We start from the raw sequence: 16652 nt of genomic DNA, 5'->3' as shown, positions 1-16652 counted from the left end.
GCTCATTAGGACATACCTGACCATATTGATTATTAGCACTAACATAATATATAAGTATTGGAAGTTACACCGAGAGGGGGCACAGAGTGGAAAAGATAAGGTAAACATTGAAGAGGTAGTGGTCCCCAGTAACCTGACTAATAAACTTTTACATATCTAGCTTTATTAAAACATAAAATGAAAGCTTATCCAACACTATTAAGAAGTAAGGGACGCAGAAAGTAATATAACAAAGTTTGGAAATCCATTGAATAACTTATTAGCTCTATTTGTGTGTATTGATCTAGTAGTGACCTGGACACTGAACCAAAATAATAATAAAATAATGATGTTACATGATTGAAAATATTTGAAATAGAAATTGAGAGTTATATCTCATAGTCACAGGAGCTTGTTGTTGCATTAAATAATATAGATCTTAGATTCACCAACTACATATGGTAAATATAATTTTATATCAATGAAGAACGACAATGCATATGTGTGTCTACTTCTCTACATATGACTGTCCTGTACTAAATGTCTACGGGACACCTAATATTACAGGAGTGGTATTCCCATACTAGAATTACTAGAAGTTTAATTTACTCAGGGGGCCTCACTAAGATGATATTTTCCTTTAAAATGTGTTATATGTGTGTGGGGGAGGGAGGAATGAGATTCTATATTGAAAATATTAAATGAAAATTCCTCATGTGCATTACTCTAGTAAACTGGTGTTGTATAGTGGAATACTTGTCATGTGTTGCCCTCTGGTGGTCACTAGAAGGTAAAGGTTTTCTTTTTCCAGAGTTTATGACATGCTTTTTTTTCATTTGAGATTTTATATATATATATAACTTCTGCTCATTCAAATCTCACCATGTAAATTGAACTATTATATTGGTAGTTTTAGTTATATGTAAGAAGTTTAGTAATAGTTAACCCCTTAACACGTTAACGTTTGACATACATGTACATCATAATATTGTTGAGGATTTATGAAGAGGGCACACAGGCTGAGCCCTCTTCATACATGGTGGTTGTAGGCTGCATTAGGCTACATTCACACAAACGTATGGGGGACGTAGATATAGGGCTGATGTATTAATGACCTATATACTTCCCCTATACACTTCTATGGCCTCGCTGTGTTTTCCTATGGAGAGGGGCGGGGTTGAGCAGTGCTCATCCTCTGCTTCTCTCCCCGCGCCAATGTATGCCCGTCATACTACTGTACGGCATACATCGTGTGAATGTAGCTTAACTGCTATCGACAGAGCCGCTGGCGGCACATGGGCACTAGCATCTTGGATGGGATTGGCACTCCACGTGATGTCCTTGAGGGCACACTTCTCCATATACTGCAAGCTGTAGGTGCAATGATGTCAAGGGGAGAGATCCAAGATGCTGGCACCCACATGCATTTATCGGCACAGATAGTGGGTGTCAGTGGTGGGCATAATGCAGCCAACACCCACCATTTATGAAGAGGGCTCAACCCGTGAGCCTTCTTCATACATTCTTAAAGGCATTATGGTGTACAAGTATGTCATAGTGCATTAAGGGGTTACAATTATGCTAATGAGCCTAATAGGCTATTGAAGAGTTCCTAGAGACCCTTTGTGCTGCAGATTCACAGGCTGCTAGACTGTCTCACCCACCCCCTCTGCTCCTGCAGTACAGGCAGACTCCTACTAAAGGACACCCAACTTACAGACGACCCCTTGTTACAGACGGACCTCTCTGCCCACTGTGACCTCTGGTGAAGCTCTCTGGATGCTTTACTATAGTCCCAGACTGCAATGATCAGCTTTAAGATGTCTGTAATGAAGATTTATTGATAATCCTTGGTCTCACTACAACCAAAAATGTTGAAACTCCAATTGACACTGGGGCAAAAAATGTTTTTGCCTGGATCTACAATTATAAAATATACAGTTTTTACTTACATACAAATTCAACTTAAGAACAAACCTATGGAACCTATCTTGTACGTAACCCTGGGGACTGCCTGTACTTCCCCCTCCCTTTGCCTGATGAAATCTCACTGCAGCACTGGAAGCTGTACACAATGGGAGGGGGAAGTGCTCCTTGCACACTGTAATAGCCTGTGAATATGCAGCACAGAGGGGCACTGGGAAACCTTTCAGTGGCATTTCAGACTCATTAGCATCAAAAGTTGATTTTAGAAAGAAGAAGTCCATGGATATAAAATATAAGAAGATTATCACAATCACAGTGCCTAGACCTGTGAGTAAGTGTCCCTGGTTTATTATGCTTGATTTTGATGGTAAATTTCCTTTAAAGACAAGGAGGTAAAAATGGAAACGCAAAATGTCATGGTCCTTGAAGGGTTAAGAAGATGTGACTTTCTCTGACGTTTTAATTTTTGACATCCAATAGTGTTTGCTAATAAAAGGATAATATCATTTCAGGAGGACCCCTGGTTTACAATGGTGTAAGACTTGTGCACAGTTCGGACCATCTGAATGGCACTCAGAGAGTCCAGCTGGATGATGTTATAGCAGAGGATGAGTGTGAAGAGCTCCGTGGAGTTGCCAATGTAAGTTTACAAAGGAGTCATCCATATTCTACCTCACATTGATGTCAGATGTAAATGTAAATTTAAAGACAGAATATATTCCTGCACACTGAAATATCAAGACCACTAGAAGGTCCATAAGGATAATTCTAGGAAATATTGAAATATTTTCTTGCAGAGTTCCCGGAAAATAAAGTGAAATATGCTTTAATGTAATGTTAAAAAGTCAGACTAGTGCTTCTCATTAATCGTAAGGACAGAGCTTCATATATCCCGCGCACTCAATATGAGAATATTATTATATTTTCAGAAATTTTGAAGATTTATGAATACTGAAGATTGGATGATGCCTTCAGTTTTTATTCTTTTAACAAATATTATTCTTCAGTTACACTTTCCTGCACAAAGCTTCATGATAGACTCTCAGTCTGGATTTTTTTGCCCTTGCAATAAGAGAAGAATAAGAAAAAAAAACCTAACAGTGGTTTAACTAGGAGATACAGGGTCCCCTAGCGGGCTACTGCATGGGGCCCCCCTGCCCACTTAAAAAATATACATACAGGCGGTCCTCGACTTACATACGACCCCTAGTTACAAACTGACCCCTGGATGTTGACAGTTTACTGTCCTTTAGTCCTAGGCTACAATAAACAGCTATAACAGTTATCAAAGGTATCTATAATGAAGCTTTATTGTTAATCCTGAGACCAAAAAAGTTCTGGTTGGGATTACAATGATAAAATATACAGTTCCGACTTACATACAAATTCAACTTAAGAACAAACCTACAGACCCTATCTTGTATGTAACCTGGGGACTGCCTGTATTAGTATACTCACACATGCGAGTTACAATCACATATAAATACACTCATGTACACACAGAGCATATACACACACATACAGTGCCATATGTAACATATTCCCATATAGTGTATACAGACACCATATACACATCACAGATACTGCATATATACATCACAGTATGTGTTATATACATATTATGCTGAAGAATGTGCAGTACAATATAGATATAATGGTGCACATCCTCCATTTTTTATTGTGTCAGGTCGGATGACGGGGCCCCCTGACACTGTGCTCCCCATTGCGGCTGCTATGGCTGCTACCGCTGTAGTTACGCCCCTGCTAACAGTATCTTCCAATATGTTTTTTCAGTTTCCACAAAGATCTCTGTGTATCCAGCATAGTCACAGTCTACAGTTCTTGTAGATCCTTTATATTCTTACATTTCAGTAATACTCCCATCCATTAGTGTGCCGATTTACGTCCAGTTTCAGCCAGGTGGAGCAGGAAGCAGCGCTTACACCTCACATTTCTGTAGGAGCCAGCTAGTGACACCGCAACATGGGCACGAATAGGACCTACTCTATAATTTGCGGAGGCCCAGGCACGTTGCTCTAAGAAATGCAGCACCACTGCACCGTGAACATGTAAAATAGAAGTGAATGGCGGCCATGAGTTAGAGGTAGTAGATAAATGAAAGACTACGAGACTTGTAGTCTGTTACCATAGAGAGTCACAAACTAAAGAAAATAGCTACTTCTTGAATATTTTTTTTATTTAAAGTTGGTCTCGTACAAAAATAGATATGAAATAGACTATTAATATTAGGAAACTGCATGAACTATAGAAATTTGAAATCCTGCACCGTGGCATTGTATATTCTGGAGTAAGTAAGTAAAGTCCTTTCTGAAGGATCTTGTGGTAAATGTAGTGCCATGCTGACAGATCCTCGCTCCAATTTGAAGAAATTGAAAATTTGTAATGAAACTTATGGACTTTGCAATTACAGTAACAGTGAAAAGCATTAAAGAAATTGTAATTGTTCCCATTAGACAATAAATGTGGCTGGAGATGGATACAGAGGAAAAACATCACCTCATACGCCAAATGAAAAGTTTGAAGGAGCCACCGTACTAAAGGCATTAAAGGTGAGCTAGGTTTCTTTAGATGATTCTGTAAATTGAACCTGTTGGTAACATTGGAGTGCTCATCACAGTTCCTTCATTTAACTTGTATCATCTCCACCCACTTCTATGACAGAGTTGTATAGTATTTTATTTAAAAGGATATAAAACTTCATCATATAAAATTCTGTTTTGAAGATTAATCATATTTTGTTATTTGGTCAATAAATAAAAACACTTTTATTTCTAGTCCAAGGCAAAGTCTACAACTAGTCATGATATCAACAATGGATTCAACTGTGCCTAGTCTAGGAATGGCTTGTTAGTTAAAGGAGTCTAACTAGATTAAAATTTGTAAGTTTACGTTAAAGTTTACAATGTTGGTTGTAGCTTTGACATCTCTGATATCATGGGCTATCAAAGTCATATGTGTATTCCCTTAGCATTTCTTTCCATGTATAGCTGGCTTCTGTATTGTCTCATGTTATTGTAGCATACTTAATTATTTATTCTGATAAAAATGGTACGCCCATTATACAAACACTTATAACTCCTGTGCCCTCTTCCACCTCATAGATTGTAATCTCCTGTGGTCAGTGTACATATGCATAACTATGCGGGGGCTGTGTATATACAGATTACTGGGGGGCTGTGTATATATTCATTACTGGGGAAGCTGTGCATATATTCATTACTGGGGGGAGGCTGTGTATGCATGAATTACTGGGGGAAGTCAGTGTATATATGCATTACTGGGGGTAGGAAGCGTATATATGCATAACTGTGGCAGAGGCTGTGTGTATATGCATTACTGGGGGAGGCTGTGTATATATACATTACTGGGGGGATGCTGTGCATAAATGCATTACTTGGGGGGAAGACTGTATATATACATTACTGGGGGAGGTTGTGTATATATATACATTACTGAGGGGGCTGTGTATATATGCATTACTGGGAGGTGGCTTTGTATATGTACTGCTGGGGGTCAGGCTGTGTATGTATACATATATATATATACACATATATATATATATTACTAGGGGAAGGCTGTGTAAATATGCATTACTAGGCGGGATATGTATATATGCATTACTGCAGGAGGAGGCTGTGTATATACGCATTACTCAGGGGGGCTGTGTATATATGCATTACTGGGAGGAGGTTGTGTACATAGGTATTACTAGGGGAGGTTGTATCTATATATGCACACCAAGTGTGGGCTATTTGGGTGGTTGAGTGGCCGGTAGACTATGGCAGCTGGTAGATCAAAAATCATTTGTTTCCTGGCACAGTGATGTCACACACTGTGCAGTTTGTGCCAGGACAGTGATGTCCTCAAAGAAGAATTGTTCAAAGTGCACCAGGGTTGTATATATATATATGCACTACTTGGGGAAGGCTGTGTATATTTGAGTTACTGGGGGCAGAGGCGATATCTATATTTGCATTACTGGGAGGGGGGACTGTATCTATATATGCATTACTGAAGTAAGGCTGTATCTATATATGTTTGACTGTATGTATCTATGCGTACATTAGAGATATTGAAAAAAATTGTGTGGGTCCCCAGCAGATTGCACCCAGGAGCCTTCTCCACCTTTAATCTGGCCCTTTCTGTATAGTACCATGATATTGGTGCTTAAAATATGAATGAGATAATATAATTATGTGCTATATTTTAGTGAACAACAGATGGCAATGTAGTTCTATTTAATCTGAATGTTTGCTTTTCCCTCCGGCTTCTCTCAGGAAGTGGTAGCTAGTATTCTGGTGTAAATCATTGATGTCTATTACTAGATAGTAGATGTCGGAGACACGTGTGTCACCATAACGTACTGTCCATGGGAAAAAGATATATTCTCCATATTTTCCATTATGTACGGCCGGGCAACATGCTGCATGAGCTATGGCCCATTTGTGTAAATAAGTTAAATATAGTCTTGATGCAAACTTTAACATGACTTTTAGTTGCAGTCTGTATATAAGATCCAAATTACAGACTGCTTTATATGTTCAGTACTTTACTAGTACCACAATATGTAATAAAATAATAAAATTAATTAAATGAATACAATCTCCTTAATTTTAATCTTCCTCTTCATCTGGTCTTTTAAAAGTTTGCATATGAAGGTCGTTTACCAATGAAAAGTGCCCGCTTATTCTACGATGTGAGTGAGAAGGCCCGGCAGATAGTCCAGTCATACTTCATGCTGAATAGTACATTATACTTCTCTTATACACACCTGGTATGCAGGACTGCGCTACAAGGTGAGTGGTTTTTTCCTATATTTCATCTGACGTTTTGTATCTAGCAGACAGGAAAACAATAAAGTTCAAAGCTTCAGGAGGCATTGTCACATCACTAATATTTTTACCATTAGATTTTTTTGGCTTTACTTATCATGTGCTCAGGGTCTAAAGGCTCACTAATAATGATGCTACAATTAAACACATGCTATTTGAGGAAAGTTGTACAGGACTAAGTGTTAAAGGTAATCTTCCACTTTAAGTAAAATTATACTGAACATACTCACCTACTTCTTCACTGCTCCTCTTCATCTTGATCCTGGTGCTGGTCTTCTTGAAGCTTAACATGCCAGGATCTCCTGAAAAAAAAGAACTTATAAAAAGCAGGCCGGAATGTGGGGACGCGATGTCCGGCGATCCAGAAGTATCTATCACACAGGAGGGGTAAATACACACCTCTCTAGTGACGTCACCTCACTTTCCAGTTGGAGAGGCAGGAATAACTAGCAGACCGGAGCGCAGAACATCGCATCCCCACATTCAGGCCTGCTTTTTATAAGTCTTTTTTTCATGCAATCCTGGCATGTCCAGCTTCAAGAAGACCAGCTTAGTTAGTGGTAGATCTTCTTAAACTCCTTAACTACGTGTTATGAATAGTTACACCACACGTTAGGGCATTTGTAAAGTGCTCACGGGCTGAGCCCTCTCCATAGCCAGTGAGTGTTTGCTGTATATTGCCATATTGTAGTATGGCAGTATATGGTAGGATCAATCAGACATCTTATGGTTAAAGTACCCTAGAGGGTTTGAAAAATAGTAAAATAATACATTAAGAAAAGTAAAAAATAAATAAATAAAAAAACACTAAAATTTCTTATCACCCCCATTCCCTAGAACTGATATAGATATAAATAAACAGCAAAAATCATAAACATGTTCGGTATCTCCACGTCCCATAAAGTCTGATCGATTAAAATATAATAACGATTATTCCTAGGAAAGTAATATAGCACCTAAAGTCAAAATTTTTTCGCCATTTTGCAACATATAAAAAAATTCACAAAAAGTGATTGAAAGGCCATGTAGTCCTCAAAATGGTAGCGTTGAAAATGTCATCTCAAGTCGCAAAAAATTACACAACACACCGCTCTGCATATTAGCGCCAGAAAATGGCAAAATTAAGATTTTTTTTGGTACAGGAGGTTTTCATTTTTGTAAATGTATGAAAACATAATAAAACCTATATAAATGTGGTATCCCCGTGATCGTACCAACCCAAAGAATAAAGGAGATGTGTTATTAGGGGCACAAAGTGAAAGCCGTAAAATCCAAGCATCCACAATTTCACTGCTTCCCAGGAAAAATACCTTCACTATGAAGTGCAATTTGTTATCCAAAAAACAAGCCCTCACACAGCTCTTTACATGGAAAAATAAAAAGGTTATAGATTTTTGAATGTGGAGAGTGAAAAATGAAAACTCAAAAACAAAAAAGGCCTGGAGAGTTAAAGTGGTTTTCTGGGGCTAAAATCATATCATATATCCTTAATATAGGTCATTGTAATTGTGTCGGCCACTTTCCTCACTCTCCCCTTCCAAAGACTATGCAGAGTACATGGAATGATAAGAAAGCAGCTGCTGACATGCAGGCGGACAATAGACACACATAAGTAAATGGTCTTCAACCTGTGCATCACACTGCTGTGATGACCCCCCGCCCCCCACTCCCACTTGTTCTCCTTGACCTGACCAAAGCTTTGTCCTGTAACCTAGAGAGAAGGGGCTGTGAGGTGACCAGAAAAGGCTTGTGGAAGATATTCTTTATACACTATATTATTTTTTAAAACTGAGCAGCTGCAGAGGGAATGGACTTTGTATGGAAACATGAGGGTCGACTGTAGACTGGACAGAACTGACATGAAGGAGTTGCTCCCTCCATTACTGAGAAGAGTTAGGAACGACCACTTTGAATAGCCCCTACCCCTCACCGTTTGCTGAACCTGGGGTCTGTAGCCTGCATCTTCTGTTGCACAGTGTTGTTCTTCCTGGGAACCAGAATACAAGGTTAAAGGGAGACGCAGAAAGCAGATCGAAAGGCTGCAATAAATTAATAAATGTATATTGAAAAAATGTAAGTTTTCAGCCATTGCATCTATCAAAACAAATGTATAAACTTTACAGTTACATTTTAATAACCGTCTCTGTACAGATTTGTTAATTACACCATAAAGTATTGTACATTATTTCACATCCTCAGGTCAGCAGGACAATAGGAATGATTTAAGCCACCCAATTCATGCCGACAACTGTTTGCTAGACCCAGAAGCCAATGAATGTTGGAGGGAGTCGCCAGCATACACCTACAGAGATTACAGGTAACTTGACTGTACCACTGGGGCTTAATATCAAGGAATAAGCACAGTAGTACAAGAAATAATAGTAGTAATGTTATAATTGTGTGTCATTGTTCTTAAGATGGTCAGCATGTTCAACTGAATTTGACAAGTTTGGCCAACATTAATTGATTAAACTAATTAAAGAGAAAAAAGTAACACATCACTGAAATATCTTTTGCTGGGCCTAGTCAGTAATATGCCCATTGTGTACTGGTCACTTCTGGGGTCTGTTATTGGCTGCAGTGGCGACCTGCCCTTTAACAGCGCACCAGAGGATAACCACATCAGATGCAACAGAGTGAAGTGTGAACTGCGGCATGTGCTGCTGTACAGAGGAGCGAGTTTTTTACTTTACTTTTTATCCACTGCTGCATTCACTCATCTTTCTATTTATATGGTCAGATATCCCTTAAATAATTTGGACACCCCTTCAATATCATAGTATGTGAAAAATCAATATCATATACTAAACTATCATATACTGTATAATAACTGGCTTCTTTAATAGATTCACTAGTAAATGAGTGGCATACTTACATTATCATCTGGTTTCTCACAGCGCTCTTCTGTATCTTAATGGGGATTTTGATGGTGGTGAATTTGTGTTTACTGAAATGGATGCCAAAACTGTTACGGTAAGTTGTTGTAATTAATAATATGGTTGTAAAGACTGAGTACAACTGCAGCAAACTGAGAGGTTTTTGATGATAGCATTGTGTTTGTAGTTTTATGTAGTTTGTAGCAGCAGGACTGTGAACATCAACTTTTAGATCAAGCCTGCATCTCTGCCAGTGCTTCTACTGTAAGTGCTTCATCTTGAAGAGCTTTCTGCTCTCTACACTGAGCTGCTTTTACCTCTGCTCTGAGTGAGGATTAAGCAGGGTTCTGGTTGGAAACTATTGATGCAGTGACTAAAAGTCTCAATGCAGTTATTTCCAGTTTTTGAACCTCCTCACTAAAAATCCCACACCATATGTTCAGAGTTGATTAATGGGGCACATTTACTAAGGACTTTGCGCCGCACTTTAGTTGGACTATTTACATTCTTCATGGCTAAAATGGCTTGCACAGGTATTTGAGAAATGTGTGCACTGAGATTGTGGCGTATGAGACCCATTTGTGGCGCAGCTTCGCTGGTTTCCATGCACCAAATTAAGGGGCGTGTCCCTGGACTGAGCGCCATATTTGACTTTGAAATTGTGTTGCACTTTTATGTTAAAGATGCACCACAAAAAATATGTTGAACTCTGTTGGACCTGAGGGGGAAGCGACACATTCATAATTTCAGGCACAGGATCTTAGTGAATCGACGCACACAGCATCATACACGGACAATGCACTTTCAGTGAACTTGAGCTGCATTATAAGTAAATGTGCCCCAATGAGTGTCAGTATCTATGATTTTTCCAAGCTGCTTCTGACTTGAAAACAACGCCATACTCTTATAAGGGGAGATTTATCCAAAGTGTCTGAGACTAGAACTGTTCTAGTTGCCTACAGCAACCAATCACAGATCAGCTTTAATTTAATACATAGCTGTGGGAAAATTAAAACTTAGCTCTGATTGGTTGCTATGGGCAACATAGAATAGTTGTGCTCTCAGACACTAAAATAAATGTTCCCCATAGTGCATAGTCAGATATATTTTACTTTACCTAGTTCCTAGATATAAGGTGAAGGGATGTGAGGTGGCCAGATTAAATTATCAACTGCTAAAAGATGTCAATATTTAACCTTCAATAAATGAATTCATAGTGTAGCCCATCACTTTCAGATTTTTGGTTTTTTTTTTCATTTGATCAGTTGCTTGAATGCACCATTGTGGCCTCCTCAATGTTTACCTTGATCCACCCACTTAAAGGGAACCTGTCACCAGGGACCTCATTTACACCTAGCGTTGCTAGGTCAAAAGATCTGGGGCTCATGCCCCAAATCTTTTGGCCGATGCCCCGGATATCCCGAGGTCTGCAGAATATTTGTCCTGCTGCCCAGACATCGTCCTCTCACTCATCACGATCCATGTCCTCAGGACACAGATCGTGATGAGAACAAGTGCATTACATTTCCCCTGCAGGTCCTAGCCTCTGGGAGAATAAGACTCCCGGAGGCTGAAGGACCTGTGATGATGTCATAATCACATGGCCAGCAGGGGAAAGTAATGCACAGAGATGCAGAGAGGTGAGGAAGAAACATAATAGCAGCTAAGGGAAGGGGGAGAACATAGGGGTAACTGTGTGGCACATTACTGGAAGGCTGTGTGAGGACATTACTTACTGGGGGGCTGTGTGGGCACATTACTTACTGGGGGGCTGTGTGGGCACATTACTTACTGGGGAGCTGTGCGGGCATATTACTTACTGGGGGGGCTGTGCGGGCACATTACTTACTTGGGGGCTGTGCGCGCACATTATTTACTGGGGGGGCTGTGCGGGCACATTAGTTACTGGGGGGCATGTGGGCACATTATTTACTGGGGGTCTGTGTGGGGGACATTACTTACTGGGGGGATGTGTGGGCACATTACTTACTGGGGGGCTGTGCGGGCACATTACTTACAGGAGGGCTGTGTGGGCACATTACTTTCTGGTGGGTCTGTGTGGGCACATTATTTACTAGGGGGCTGTGGGGCACATTACTTACTAAAGGGCTGTGTGGGCATAGTACTTACTGGGGGGTTGTGCGGGCACAGTACTTACTGGGGGGCTGTGTGGGCACAGTACTTACTGGGGGTCTGTGTGGGCACATTACTTACTGGGCGGCTGTGTGGGCACATTGCTTTCTGGTGGGTCTGTGTGAGCACATTATTTACTAGGGGGCTGTGGGGGCACATTACTTACTGAAGGGCTGTGTGAGGACATTACTTACTGGGGGGGCTGGGGGGGCACATTACTTACTGGGGGGGCACAATACTTACTGGGGGGCTGTGCACACACATTACTTACTTGGGGGCTGTGCGCGAACATTACTTACTGGGGGGCTGTGCGGGTACATTACTTACGGGGGGGGCTGTGTGGGCACAGTACTTACTGGGGGGATGTGTGGGCACATTACTTACTGGGCGGCTGTGTGGGCACATTACTTTCTGGTAGGTCTGTGTGGGCATATTATTTACTAGGGGGCTGTGGGGGTACATTACTTACTGAAGGAATGTGTGGGCACAGTACTTACTGGGGGGCTGTGTGGGCACAGTACTTACTGGGGGGCTGTGTGGGCACAGTACTTACTGGGGGGCTGTGTGGGCACAGTACTTACTGGGGGGCTGTGTGGGCACATTACTTACTGGGCGGCTGTGTGGGCACATTACTTTCTGGTGGGTCTGTGTGGGCATATTATTTACTAGGGGGCTGTGGGGGCACATTACTTACTGAAGGACTGTGTGGGCACAGTACTTACTGAAGGACTGTGTGGGCACAGTACTTACTGGGGGGCTGTGTGGGCACAGTACTTACTGGGGGGCTGTGTGGGCACAGTACTTACTGGGGGGCTGTGTGGGCACAGTACTTACTGGGGGGCTGTGTGGGCACAGTACTTACTGGGGGGCTGTGTGGGCACATTACTTACTGGGCGGCTGTGTGGGCACATTACTTTCTGGTGGGTCTGTGTGGGCATATTATTTACTAGGGGGCTGTGGGGGCACATTACTTACTGAAGGACTGTGTGGGCACAGTACTTACTGAAGGACTGTGTGGGCACAGTACTTACTGGGGGGCTGTGTGGGCACAGTACTTACTGGGCGGCTGTGTGGGCACAGTACTTACTGGGGGGCTGTGTGGGCACAGTACTTACTGGGGGGATGTGTGGGCACATTACTTACTGGGCGGCTGTGTGGGCACATTACTTTCTGGTGGGTCTGTGTGGGCATATTATTTACTAGGGGGCTGTGGGGGCACATTACTTACTGAAGGACTGTGTGGGCACAGTACTTACAGGGGGGCTGTGTGGGCACAGTACTTAATGGGGGGATGTGTGGGAACATTACTCAGGGTAACCATGTGGAGCACATTACTGGTAATAACAGAGTGGGGCACATTTCTTGGGGAGCGTTCACACGTGACACTAGGACAGGCCTCGGTTTGATCTCATATGTTTTCCAGTGAAACACTTGTGATGGGTAACAAGCACCTGGTTTTGTTTAAATGCTAGACAAATGTGTGAACGCAGCCTTAGAGTATTTGGGGCAGATTGTTAGGGGAGGCAGCAGGATAACACTGTCAGGGAACCAAGATGTAGGTGATATCTAATGGAGAAGATAGAGGACACTGGATGGGATTTCTCTTGTGTTTTCTGTAGCTGTGTATAGCAATAGTAACGTCGTTGGCACAACCAAATGTGAGGAGTTATGCACAGGAGGGGGCAATACCGGAAGTGCGATACACATGCATTGTGGCCCATGACCCAGATGCCCCGTTGACCTTGGCAGCGCCCCTGCACTAAAGACAGGTTACAGAAGCCCATTACATCTGCATTGTAAATATGCCTTTCTCCTTTCTGTAAGCATTTGCATTTCAATATAATTGTGTGTTATAACTTACCCAGCAACCTGACAGAATCCTCTGTGTAGTCCTAGGGGTTGAGCTTTGGTTTGGATGCATTTGAAAAAACAACAGGTGACTTGTCTGTACTACTCACTCCTCCACTCTTGGCCCCCACCTTTGTGCTCCTGTACAGCTCCTCCCTCTTGCACCGTCACAGCCTGGTGAGCTGACATCAGTGGGAGAGGGCGGAGCTGTACAAGAGCACAAAAGTGGGGGCCAAGAGCTGAGGAGTCTGCAGTACAGACTAGTCACATGTTGTTTTTTTAAAATGCTTCTAAACCAAAGCCCAACCCCTGGGACTACACAGAGGATTATGTCAGGGTGCAAGGTAAGTTATAGATGCTTAGAGAAAGCTGGAAGGTATATTTGCAATGCAGCTGTAATGGGCTTCTGTAACCTGTCTTTAGTGAAAATGAGGTCCCTGGTGACAGGTTGTCTTTAAAAGCAGCAGAGAAAAGATATTGTTCTAAGTTGAAATACCAGGAATCACTTCAACTACTGTAAGTCGTTGGTGTGTATGTATATAGAGCAGTACAAACATTGAAGAAGTGTACATGTTGCTTACATTGAAGATGATCATTAGGGGGCAGAGAGATGCTCCTCACTGATCTAAGGATAGAAAATGTCATGATCCTGGAACAACCTAAAGTTCTTTTGTCTGCATTCACATCTGAAGCTCAATACCAAATGTTGTGTTTTTTTTGTTATGCATAGCATATGGGTGACACAGGCATAAGACTATGTATCATCGGATTCCATCCTGTGGCAGGGATCTGGACTCTACACCGCTCACTAATTCAGCATCATTGATAATATATACAGTACTGAAAGGGGTTGTCCACTTTAAGCACATTCCAGCAATTACTCAATATTGTTTGTGTAGTTATTACATTTTCCAATATACTTTATGTATCAATTCTTCACAGTATTCTAGATCTCTGCTTGCTGTCATTCAAAAGGAAGCTTCAGTTTACTTACTGTAAGTAAACACTGCTCCATGGTCCGGTAATAGCACAAGGTGGACTGCTTGTTATCATCATACAGCTTTGAAAACACTGTGTGTTATAACAAGTCATGCATCTGTGTGACATCCCATGATCATGGACTGATGTTTATCTACAAGTAAACAATAAAGCTTTGGTTCCGCTTTCAAGCGGAGATCTAGAAATCTGTGAAGAATTGATATAGAAAGTATATTGAAACATTTTATAACTTTTCATCACACAAACAATATCATTGATTTGCTGGAATGTGCTTAAAGAGGACAGCCCCTTTAAAAAGTACATGCTACAATATTTTATTATACAGACTTAATAGTGGCATGATTTGCACCATATTTTATTATGGGTCACATTCGTATGACAGATCCCCTACTCTTTTCTCAGAGACTGAAAAGTACTGTTAATGTAGATGACCTTTAACCTTGTATCTTTGCAGGCCTCCATAAAGCCTAAATGTGGTCGCCTGGTTGGTTTTTCTTCTGGAGGAGAGAATCCGCATGGGGTGAAAGCTGTAACCAAAGGGCAGAGGTGTGCTGTTGCTCTGTGGTTCACTTTAGACCCAATGTACAGAGAACTGGTAAGTTACCCAGCGTACACTTTGCATGACAGTGATAACAATGCTGAATTCTGCAATACTAGTACATTTACCTGTATGCACCTTTCCCCCTCCAGGAGCGGCTGCAGGCAGATGAAGTCATACGAGCACTAGACCAGGAAAGTAAAGGAAGAAGTGTAGAGTCAAGTATTAATCCTAAGGATGAATTATAACAAGAAATATTTAATAAGAAAGTATTTATTGTTAATAATCTTATTAGAATGGTTTTATTTTTGTACAAAGCATAAAATGTAATTTAAATAATGAATGAAAAAGAAGATTTGAAATAAAAACGTCCCATGTAGAGTCTATTTATATCCATTTACTGTATTGTTCTGTTCAATGGAGCGTACTACTGAGCATTGTACTGTATTACTGTCACTAGGATGTTGTTAGTATCAGTTCCATGACTTTCGTTCTCTTCACCTACATATTCTGCTACTGGAAGGACAGCTCAAGCTGCTCTGTACTTATTACTCATTGTACATTGTCATTTTTTGTATTTTAGCAGCTTTGTATTTATTTGTCTATGGAGCATAAAAATTCTATTTATTTTGTATAATAGTGATCAGAAAACTGTCTCTGTAAAAAGCCAAATGATATTGGTTATTGGATGAGCCTTGTTGTCCATTACCTAGTAAAATATTATTTTGCCAAGTGGACTCTTTCCTTATTTACACAGGTCAATCCACGATAGAAGTAAAATACAGTATTTTCCGGACTATAAGGCGCACCGGAGTATAAGGCGCACCATCAATAAATGCCTGCTAAAATGTCTAGGATCATATATAAGGCACACTGGACTATAAGGCGCACCTGATTATAAGGATGAATGACCAGCAGGTGGCAGACCTGTGCACAGTTCAAGGCAGCTGTTGTCTATAAGTATGGTTCATATATAAGGTGCACTGGACTATAAGGCGCACCTTTGATTTCTGAGAAAATCAAAGGATTTTTTGTGGGCTTTTATAGTCCGAAAAATATGGTACTTGACTTCTACATGTTAAATGTTTGTAAAAAGTCATAATAGCTATGGTATGATTTTATCAAGTGTCTGAATGTATTTAAACAGATTCTGGGAGATTTAACATAAATGGATGATTGCGCATGCAGGAAAGTATGAATTTATTTGATTTACAGATGGACACAAAGAGAGAGACAGAGACAGGCAGGAACAGACAGAGACAGAGACAAACAGACAAATAGAGAGAGAAACATCAAAAGAGAGACAGATAGAGACAGAAACAGACAGAGACAGACAGAGATAGAGATATACAGTCAGAGAGACAGACAGACAAAAAGAGAGAGAGAGAGACAGAGAAAGAGAAGCAGAGAGGCAAAGAGACATACAAAGACAGAGAGAGACAGACAAAGAGAGAGACAGACCGACACAGAAAGACAAACAGACAGGCAGAGAGAGACAGA

The 16652-nt window shown here is 41.0% G+C and overlaps 1 protein-coding gene across 1 annotated transcript in view; it reads left to right on the top strand.

Annotated features, from left to right (window-relative positions):
* The window catches only part of P3H2 (prolyl 3-hydroxylase 2), a 110951-nt gene extending 95067 nt beyond the window's left edge, over positions 1-15884 (top strand). Inside the window, exons 9-15 of the mRNA XM_072142577.1 lie at positions 2418-2545; positions 4380-4475; positions 6572-6722; positions 8958-9075; positions 9656-9731; positions 15069-15209; positions 15305-15884. Coding sequence (XP_071998678.1) covers positions 2418-2545; positions 4380-4475; positions 6572-6722; positions 8958-9075; positions 9656-9731; positions 15069-15209; positions 15305-15400 — 806 coding nt within the window. The 3' untranslated portion in view covers positions 15401-15884. The remainder of the gene's footprint in view (positions 1-2417; positions 2546-4379; positions 4476-6571; positions 6723-8957; positions 9076-9655; positions 9732-15068; positions 15210-15304) is intronic.
* Positions 15885-16652: the final 768 nt, after the last annotated feature.

The sequence above is a fragment of the Engystomops pustulosus genome, chromosome 3 (assembly GCF_040894005.1).
Source record: "Engystomops pustulosus chromosome 3, aEngPut4.maternal, whole genome shotgun sequence".
NCBI lineage: Eukaryota > Metazoa > Chordata > Amphibia > Anura > Leptodactylidae > Engystomops > Engystomops pustulosus.
The sequence above is the reverse complement of the archived record's forward strand: the minus strand, read 5'-3'. Positions and strand labels throughout refer to the sequence as shown.